The 10,916-nt window shown below is 39.9% G+C and overlaps 1 protein-coding gene across 1 annotated transcript; it reads right to left on the bottom strand.

Moving 5' to 3' along the window:
• Positions 1-9,488: 9,488 nt before the first annotated feature.
• On the bottom strand, positions 9,489-10,495 carry LOC100465043 (olfactory receptor 1361). Its single transcript, XM_002930609.4, has one exon. It carries the CDS (start codon positions 10,422-10,424, stop codon positions 9,489-9,491), a length of 936 nt encoding a protein of 311 aa, XP_002930655.2. The 5' UTR covers positions 10,425-10,495.
• Positions 10,496-10,916: the final 421 nt, after the last annotated feature.

Raw genomic sequence — 10,916 nt, 5'->3', positions numbered from 1 at the left:
TCTTTTTTTAATAAATTTTTCATTATGTTGTGTTAGTCACCATACAGCACATCCCAAGTTTTTGATGTAAAGTTCCATGATTCATTACTTGCGTATAACACCCAGTACACCATGCAATACGTGCCCTCCTTAATCCATCCCTGGCCTATCCCATTCCTCCATCCCCTGCCCCTCTGAAGCCCTCAGTTTGTTTCCCAGAGTCCATAGTCTCTCATGCTTTCATTCCCCCTTCTGTTTACCCCCCCTTCTTCTTCCCTTTCTTCTCCTACCGATCTCCCTACTTCTTATGTTCCATAAATGAGTGAAATCACACAATTCTCTTTCTCTGCTTGACTTACTTCGCTTAGCATTATCTCCTCCAGTCCCGTCTATGTTGCAGCAAATGGTGAGAAATCGTTGTTTTTAATGGCTAATATTCCATTGTATATATGGACCACATATTCTTAATCCAGTCATCTGTTGAAGGGCATCTCGGCTCCTTCCACAATTTAGCTATTGTGGACAATGCTGCTATGAACATCAGGGTGCATATGGCCCTTCTCTTTACTACGTCTGTATCTTTAAGGTAAATACCCAGTAGTGTAATGGCTGGGTCATAGGGAAGCTCAATTTTTAACTTTTTAAGGGACCTCCACACTGTTTTCCAGAGTGGCTGTACCAACTTGCATTCCCACCAACAATGTAGGAGGGATCCCCTTTCTCCACATCCTCTCCAACATTTGTTGTTTCCTGCCTTGTCAATTTTTGCCATTCTAACTGCCTTCTGTTTCTTATGCTTTACTACTGTTCCTGTCAGAAACATTCTCTATGGTTTCTTTTTTTTTTTCATGATTCATATTTTTTTATTTAAATTCAATTAGCCAACATATAGTACATACTTAGTTTCCAATGTATTGTTCAATAATTTATCAATTGCGTATAACACCCAGTGCATATCATCCTTGGTTTCTTCTAATGCTTTTATTTTATAGGGTTAGGGTTGAAAAACTACCTCTCATAGATTTTTCTGTTTCTATAAATAAAGTTTTGTTGGAACACAGCCATGCCCATTCATCAGCTGTGACTATTTTTGTGCTATGAGGGCAGAATTGAGTAGTTGTGACAGAGATAGAATGACCTGCAAAGTTGAAAATATTTACCATCTGTCCATTTACAGAGAAAGTTTACCAGCCTCTCAAACTTTAATCTACCAAAAAAAAAATACTGTGCAAACATTTCAGGCTGGATTTCAACTTATTTTTTAAGAGTTTTTTTAGAGAAGTTTTAGGTCCTTAGCATATTTAAGAGGGAGGCACAGAGATTTCGCATATACCCCTTGCCCTGCATATTCATAGACTCCCACTATCAGTATCCCCCACCAGAGTGGCTTGTTTGTTACAATCAATGAACCTAGATTGACACGTCATCATCACACAAAATCTATAGTTCACGTTATGGTTCCCTCTCATTGTACATTCTAAGGGTTTTAACAAATGTATAATGAGATGTATTCATCATTATGGTATCATACAAAGTATTTCCACTCCCCTAAAATCCCTGTGTTCATCTATTCATACCTCCCTCCCCCTCCAACCCCTGGAAGCCACTGATCTTACTGTCTCCATAGTTTTGCCTTTCCTGAATATAATGTAGTTGGATTCATACAGTCTGTAGCCTTTTCAGATCGGCTTCTTTCACATACTGATAAGCATTTAAAGTTCCTCCATGTCTTTGTATGGCTTGAGAACTCACTTCTCTTTAGTGCTTAATAATATTCCTTTTTCTGGATGGACCACAGTTTATCCATTCACCTCCTGAAGGACTTCTTGGTTGCTTCAAGTTTGGGCAATTCTGAATAAATCTGCTATAAACATCCGTGTTCAGATTTTTATGGACCTAAGTTTTCAACATCTTTGGGTCCATACCAAGAAGTATGGTTGCTGGATTATATGGCCATAATATATATAGTTTTGTAAGAAACCGCCAAACTGTCTTTCAAAATGGGGGTACTATTTTGCATTCCCACCAGCAGTGAATGAGAGTTCCTGTTCTCCACATCCTCGTCTGCATTTGATGTTCTCAGTATTCTGGATGTTAGCCATTCTAACAGGTGTGTGGTTGTCATAAGTATTACAATGTCTAACTAGTGTTCTAACATGAGGTAATAAATAGTCCACTGATTTGAAGTGCCATTTTTTTAATTTAAATTTACTTATATGTGAATCTGCTCCATAACTCTTATTCTTTTCCACTGTTTTATATGTCTATTTCCATACAATATAATGCTGTCTTAAAAAATTATTTTAATAATATATTTATAGCATGGTATTTATCTTTGATAGTAACAGTAGTTGTAGCACTTAACAATTACTAAGATTTGACCAGTATTTGCTCTGTTCCTGGTACTCTTCTAAGATTATAATTACATAAACAGGTATATATGTGAGTCATCAATTCTCACAACTCTATGAGCTAGGTTCTCCTGGCATCCCCAGTCTCCAAATTTAAGAAACAGAGGCATAAGGAGGTTAAATAACTTGGCCAAGGTCTTTAGCCATGAAGAAGTGGATATTTGAACCCTCCATATTGTTCTCATCTCTAATTTTACCATCCGTTCCTAGTTCTTTTTTTTCATATTTTCATCAGATATTCTTGCACATGTACATGTTCATGTGAATTGTGAACTAGAATTTCAAGTTTCATGTTAAAATTTTTATCAGGTTTTCATCATTTTACAGATTAACTTAAGGAGAGGCTTTTTTTTTTACATTATTATATCTTTGGTATCTCTCTCCATTTACCTAGAAATTCTTTTATGTTCATTAGCAAAATGTTATAATTTCCCCCATAAATGTCTTCCTCATTTCTTGCTGCTGTTATATTTAGATGCCTCATAAGTTTTGTTGCTTTTGTGAGTAGGATATTTTTTCCTATTATATTGTGTTCATGAGTTTAATTATAAAGGAAAGCTATATTGTTAGTTAATTCTCGAAGCTTTCCTAGATAGATAATCATTATTGGCAAATATTGACAACACTGATTCTTCCTGTCCAATCCTTATACCTCTTTTTTGTTTTCTTATTCTAGTGCATTGTCTAGGTCCTCCAGTACAATGCAGAGGAGAAATAATGATAGTGGGCATTATTTTCTTTTAATTGAGATATAATTGACATATAACGTTATATTAGTTTCAGGTGTACAACATAAGGATTCGCTATAGGTATATATTGAGAATAGGCGTTCTTATCATTTCTCATGTTAATGGGAATCTTTCTGTATCTCCCCATTAGGTAAATTGCTTGATTCTTTCAGTTCTCTACACCTGTGTGCAGTAGGCCACATCTTTTAACGTCCTCTGCGTCTTCTTGGCAGACTCAAACTCTATCTGCTGTATTTCCTGTTATAAACTGTTAGTGGTTAAAGGTAGAAGCTTGATTGAATCCAGTTTCTAATTCTTTTTTTTTTTCAGTTTCTAATTCTTAGACAACATTACTTCATAAGGGGTGTTGTATGTTTTCTGTTGCTTCATATCAGGAGGAATGTAATGTCTTACAGACATGCATTTAGTGATACTAGGATTGGTCAGTGGATTCTGATGTATGTCTGGCCTATTCATTCTACTTTCCTTTCACGGAATGGTTGAAGCTTTCATTGATCGTCATTGCCTAGGAGACTAGAGCTTTTATTACAAAAGGAATACAGTCCCTGCTAAAAGCTGTGCCTAGCAGAACTGGGATGGGAGCAATTGCCAACCTTTTCCTGGTGAGTCCAGAATATCTGGGCACAGCCACAGATTCCTGTGTGAATGGGGAGGGTAAGAATTCAGCCACATGTGGTCCTACTCATAGGACTGACCATACCCAAGAAACCCCATTCCCTTGTACCTAGGAGGAGAGGGGTTTGTTTAGATCTGTCAACTTGGAGACTTCATCTTGGGCTTGGTCCAGTCGAAGGCTATCTTATTGCTGTGTCCTTCTAAAACTCGTATGTTGAAGTCCTAATCCCCAGGACATCAAAATGTGACTGCTTTTGGAGGTAGGGTCTTTATAAAGAGGGGATTAAGGTAAAATACAGTCATATGGGTAGACCCTAATTCAATATGACTGGTGTCGTTATCAGAAGGGGAAATTTGAACACAGACAGATACAGAGGAAAGACCATGTGAACACGCAGGGAGAAGATGGCCATTTACAAGCCATGGAGAGAGGCCTCAGGAGCAACAACTCCTCTGACAACTTGGTCTTGGAGTTCCAGCCCCCAGAACTGTAATAAAATAAATTTCTGCTATTTAAGACACACAATCTGCACTACTTTGTTATGGAAGCACTAACAAACTAATATAAACTGGATGCAGACTTGGAGTAATTGTCTCAGCTAACTTCTCTATTCCTCAGGTTCCCCATCTATGCAATCAGGATTGTGAAGCCTTACACCCTAGGAAGGGCATTTAGAGCCCTGCCTCTAAAGCCCGAAACATAGTATGTGATCCATAGTGGGTACTCAACAAAGGGGGTCTCTATTGTCACGAGAAGAACAGAGATGTGTCACTCAGGGAGACTAATAGGTGATACTGGGAATAAGAAAATTATGAGAAGGGCATCTCAGTGACAGGAAGAGAATAAACCAAGGGGGTAACCAAGACACTTGTATTTCCCATCACTCCCTTGCCTGGTTCATTTCTACCCATTTTTCAGGCCTCAGGTTAGATGTTACCACCCCCTGAAAGACTTCCACACTCTCTGATCTGGGTCAGTTAGCGCCTTAAGCTACCAGAATGCCCCCATAATTTGCCCTTCACTGATCCATCTGTATTCACAAATGTCTATCAGCTTGTCATCTCTCCTACACGAGATTGGGTCTGCTTTGTTCACCAGGGGTCCCCAACCTGTACCATGATGCCTCATATAGTGAGTGCTCACTGAATACACACCACTGCCAATGTCAGAGTTTGCATTCAGGGGTGGAGCTTAGCAAAACTGTGTAGGGATAAAGGCTGCATTCCCTTCTGTTATCGGTCTGTTACACTTTTAAGTGTGCCTGGCGCATCCTTGACCCACACCCCTGGCACAAAGGTAAGAAAATAAAAAAGGTTCTAGGCAGTGTTTTGCTCCTTTCCCACTTCTCCTTGGTCTTGCCTCCCCCTTTGTGGAACTTCTGATTCTTGACATGGCTCCCACATTCATGAAAGCTCAATGCACTCAGCCAGCCCTGGCCTTTGTCCTATGACTGGGGGAGTTTGTGCAGATCTGTGCTATCTCCATGTGGCAGCATCTAATACACATCCCAATCTCTCTCCTCACCAGAACTTCTTTTCTGGTGTCCTAGTCCCTCAAGCTCATGGGTTTTCACCATACTAATTTATACCAAGGTATGAATGGCTGTCTTTGACATAATGGGCTGGCACTTGTATTTATCAGGGGAAATTAATATCTTAACACACAAAAAAAGTGAATTTAGGCACACTGTAAGGATCTATAGAAGTAAGATATGAGGGGCGCTTGGGTGGCACAGCGGTTAAGCGTCTGCCTTCGGCTCAGGGCGTGATCCTGGCGTTATGGGATCGAGCCCCACGTCACTCCTCCGCTATGAGCCTGCTTCTTCCTCTCCCACTCCCCCTGCTTGTGTCCCTTCTCTCACTGGCTGTCTCTATCAATGTCAAATAAATAAATAAAATCTTTTAAAAAAAAAGAAGTAAGATATGAGTGCATGTGAACAAATTAAGGGCTTAAAAATTTTGGAGGGATTTTAAAGATTAGGAACGATAAGGATGTGTTTGACTCAACAGTTTGCATCTTACCTGTTGTGGCAGCACATAAAAGAACTAGTTTGGGTTTAAGGACATACACTAAGTCAGAAATAGGCGAATATGTATTGAGCAATTATTGTGTGCCTGGCACCAAGGTACAAAGATGAATGAAGCCAGATGCCCTCCTCCATGGAGTACACAGTCTGATGGGGAAGGCAGATCATTACCCTGGAGAAATCCAGAATGTTAAGTGGGACAGGATTTGTTCGCAGATGTTCAGTTTTGGCAAAACTTTCATTTTCCAAAGTCCAGTAAGGTGATAAAAACAAACATTAGCAGATACAGTAGAACTTGTTGAAAGGATTATCTCAAAAATAAAAATAAAGCAGCGAAAGTTACATTCAAGGAGTCTTCATTGTTCCTTTCTGTAAGCCCTCTCTTTAAAAATAAGCACTTCATATCTCTGTCTGGCACAAAGCTGGGCATTCGTTCTCAGAATCACCACACAATCTTTGTTTTTACAAAGTTGGTGTTTTCTTCCCTCCAAAAATCCTCTTACATCTCATGAATTGACAAAACCTCAAATTCCAGGGTTTTTTTTTCCAGTGCCTTATGACTCCATTAAAAAAGAGGTAAACTTGTGATGTCTATCTTTTTTGAGCCACAGAAATCTGATTTGTCCAGTGCTTATTATGCACAGAGTCCTTTGACAGGTGATTTATCTTTTATTTGATAGAATTCTGGTGACCACCTGGAGAGATGGGAACCATAACAAACTTTACTTTACAGGTGAGAAAACAGTAGTGCTAAGACATGAAGTAAACTAACTTGCAGCAACAGGCTAGAAGGACAATCGAACAGCCCCCACTTTATGAAAAAGAAAACTCACACTCAAAGGGAAAGTGAACAGATAAGAGACATGCAGCTTATTCATGAGCAAATGGAGAATTTGAACCCAAATCTGTCAGAAGCCAGATGCCCCACACCATCGTGAAATCCCAGTGTTTTGCTCTTGCCTCTACATGGGCAATCCGTCTCATCCAGTATCTCCCATTCCTCAGAAGACAAAAGTCGAGGTGTTGGTGAGGATGTGGTCATGAGGTAACCCTTGTGTACTGTTGCTAAGGATGTAAATTGGTCCAACTATTATGGCAAACAGCATGAAGTTTCCTCAAAATGAAAACAAACTGAGGGATTCAGAGGGGGTGGGGGAATGGGATAGGCTGGTGATGGATAGTAAGGAGGGCACGTATTGCATGGTGCACTGGGTGTTATACACAACTAATGAATCATCGAACTTTACATCAAAAACCAGGGATGTACTGTATGGTGACTAACATAATATAATAAAAAATTACTATTAAAAATAAATAAAAATAAAAACTGACATTTCTGATAAAAAAAATAGATCTACCTTATGATCCAGCACTTCCACTTCTGGGTATATACCCAAAGGAAATGAAAATGGAATTTCAAAGTGATATATGCACTCCTCCATTTAACATATCATTATTCACAATAGCTGGAATATAGAAACAACCTAAATGCCCATCAGTGGCTGAGTGGGTTAAAAAAATGTGATATATACAATGGAATATTATTCAATATGAGAAAGGAGGATATCCTGCCATTTGTGACAACATGGATGGACTTGAGTACATTATGCTAAGCGAGGTAAGCAGACAGAGAAAGACATGCACTGTGTGATATTACTTATGCCTGGAGTCTAAACATACAAAAACAAAAACAAAACAAAAAACAGTGGTGGTTGCCAGGGGAGGGAGGGTGGAGGAATAAGACTGGTGTTGTTTAAGAGTACAAACTTATTAAGTCCCAATAGTTCATTTTTGCTTTGTTCCCTTGTCTTTGGAGATGCATCCAGCAAGAAGTTGTTGAGGCCGAGATTGAAGACGTTGCTGCCTGTGTTCTCCTATACGATTTTGATGGATTCCTGTCTCACATTTAGGTCTTTCATCCATTTTGAGTTTATCTTTGTGTATGGTGTAAGAAAATCGTCCAGTTTCATTCTTCTGCATGTGGCTGTCCAATTTTCCCAACACCATTTGTTGAAGAGACCATTTTCCAAGATCTATAAAGAACTTATCAAACGCAACACCTAAAAAATAAATAATCAAGTCAAGAAATGGGCAGAAGACACGAACAGACATTTCTCCAAAGAAGACATACAAATGGCCAGCAGACACTAAAAAAGAAAAGAAAAGAAAAGAAAAGAAAAGAAAAGAAAAGAAAAGAAAAGAAAAGAAAAGAAAAAGCTCTACATCACTCAGCATCAGGGAAATACAAATCAGACCCACAATGAGATACCACCTCATACCTGTGAGAATGACTGAAATTACCAAGTCAGGAAACAACAAATGTTGAAGAAGATGTGGAGAAAGGGGAACCCTCTTACACTGTTGGTGGGAATGCAAGCTGGTACAGCCACACTGGAAAACAGTATGGAATTTCCTCAAAAAGTTGAAAATAGAGCTATCCTACGACCCAGCAATTGCACTACTAGGTATTTACTCCAAAGATACAAATGTAGTGATCCAAAGGTCCAGCTGCATCCCAGTGTTTATAGCAGCAATGTCCACAATAGTCAAACTGTGGAAGCAGCCCAGTTGTCCATTGGCAGATGAATGGATAAAGAAGATGTGGTGTGTGTGTGTGTGTGTGTGTGTGTGTGTGCGCACATATACATATATATAATGGAATATTATGCAGTCATCAAGAAGGATGAAATCTTACCATTTACATCAATGTGGATGGAACTGGAGGGTATTATGCTGAGAGAAAAAAGTCAATTAGAGAAAGACAATTATCATATAGTTTCACTCATATGTGGAATATAAGAAATAGTGCAGGGGATCATAGGGGAAGGGAGAGAAAACTAAACGGGAAGAAACGGAGAGGGAGACAGACCATGAGAGACTCTCAACTCTAAGAAAGAAACTGAGGGTTGCTGGAGGGAAGGTGGGTGGGGGGATAGGGTAACTGGGTGATGGGCATTAAGGAGGGCATGTGATGTGATGAGCGCTGGGTAGTATATATAACTGATGAATTACTAAACTCTACATCTGAAATTAATGATGTACTATATGTTGGCTAATTGAATTTTAACAAAATAAAAATAAAGATAAAAAAGACTACAAACTAGCGATGAGTAGTAAATAAGACAGAGATCTAATGCACAGTGTAATGAACATAGACGATATTGTACTACAATCATCAAACTTGCTAAAAGACTAAAACTTAATTACCCCAACCACTAAAAAGAAAGGGCAATTATGTAATGACAGAAGTGCTAAATATTGCAATAATGGCAATCATATTATAATATGTACATATACCAAATTAACATCTACAACTTAAATTTACACAATGTTATATGTCGAATATATTCAACAAAAAATGAAGTACTTAAATAAAGAATAAAATTGTGTTTCTACCTTTAAAAAAAGAAAAAGAAAAGAAAATGCCCTGCATTCTCACACTGGGAAAAATTAGGTTTTTTTCAAAAACAACTGGGTCTGGGTTGCCTGAGTGGCTCAGTTGGTTGAGCACCCAACTATTGATTTTGGTTTGGGTTATGATCTCAGGGTCGTGAAACTGAGCCCCGCATCCTGCTCTGTGCTCAGCAGGGAATCTGCTTGAGATTCTCTCTCCCTCTGCCCCTCCTTTTGTTCATGCTCGCTCTCCCCCACCCCGCAATAAATAAATAAATAAAATCTTTTTAAAAAATTGGGTCTAAAAAGAGTCTTCAGAGAGGTTTAGCCAAGTGGTTTCCTTTGAGAAGTTTCCTGAGGGCTTCCTTCAGATCTCGGTTCCGAAGGCTGTAGATGAAGGGGTTCAGCATGGGTGTGACCATGGTGTACATCACCGTGGCTGCCAAGTCCCTCTGGGTGGTATGTGTGGATGCAGGGTTGAAGTAGACCCCAATAATAGTCCCATAGAAGAGAGAGACAACACAAAGGTGAGAGCTACAGGTGGAAAACGCTTTCCACTTCCCCTGGGCTGAGGGCACCTTCCACACAGCCACAACAATAGGTGTATAAGAGGCCATGATGCACACAAAAGGGATCAAAACCACGGAGCCCCCAAGGACCAACACCAACATCTCATTGACTTGGGTGTTGGAGCAGGAGAGTTTGATCAAGGCGTTGAGGTCACAGAAAAAGTGTGGGATCCTATTGGTGCAAAAGGACAAGCGGGTCATCAGGATAGTATGGACCACGGAAATGAGGTTTGCTGAGATCCAGGGTACTGCCACCAGCAAGGCACACCGAAGGACGCTCATGATTGTCAAGTAGTGCAGAGGGCAGCAGATGGCCAGGTAGCGGTCATAAGCCATGGCGGAGAGAAGGATGCTGTCAGCTGCCCCAAAGGCAATGAAGAAATACATCTGGGTCGGGCAAGCCTCAGAGGAGATGGTGCTGTGCCCACATAGGTGGTTCACCAGCATCTTGGGGATGGTGGTGGAGGTGAAGCAGATGTCAAGAAGAGACAAGTTGCTGAGGAAGAAGTACATGGGGCTGTGAAGGTGAGGGTCCAAGATGATGGCCAGGATGGTGAGCAGATTCCCCAGGCACCCAATCAGATACAGGCTGGAGGACAGACAAAAGAGCACCTGCTGTTGCAGGGGCTGTTCAGAGAGGCCGAGGAGGATGAATTCAAAGACTTGGGTCTGATTGTCCATGTCCAGGCAGTGCTAAAGCCAGAAATGAGGGCATCAACTGTGAGTGGACTCCTAGGGAAGAAATGGATTGTTGCATTATTGGCCTTCCCACCCACCCCTCATGGTGGATCCCACTAACCCCCCTGAGCCTCAGATTCCTCATCTGTTTCATGGGACTGGTCATTCTAACCTTTTAGGATCATTACAACGATTAAGTGAGAAAACATGTATAAGGGCCTTAAATCCATACCTGACATGTAATATGGACAGTTATTTTTATCAGTGGGAACTTCTAGTAATGCTATCAAAATAAAGAGCAGTATATGTTAATTAGCTTGATTTTGGTGATGATTTCAGAGTGTATGCATATATCAAAGCATCAAGGTGTGCATCTTAATTATATACATTTTTATCTGCCAATTATACCTGAGGAATGGTGGGAAAGAGAAATAAAACCAAATAAACAACATAAATAAACATGCTTAATAGTTCCAGAATTTGCCTTAAAAAATA

This window comes from Ailuropoda melanoleuca, chromosome 4 (assembly GCF_002007445.2).
Source record: "Ailuropoda melanoleuca isolate Jingjing chromosome 4, ASM200744v2, whole genome shotgun sequence".
Taxonomy (NCBI): domain Eukaryota; kingdom Metazoa; phylum Chordata; class Mammalia; order Carnivora; family Ursidae; genus Ailuropoda; species Ailuropoda melanoleuca.
Note: the sequence above shows the minus strand (reverse complement) of the source record. Positions and strands in the feature narration are given on the sequence as shown.

Bases quoted from the DNA above. Each gene is read 5' to 3' on its own strand.
- LOC100465043 (XM_002930609.4), bottom strand. From the start codon at position 10,424: ATGGACAATCAGACCCAAGTCTTTGAATTCATCCTCCTCGGCCTCTCT.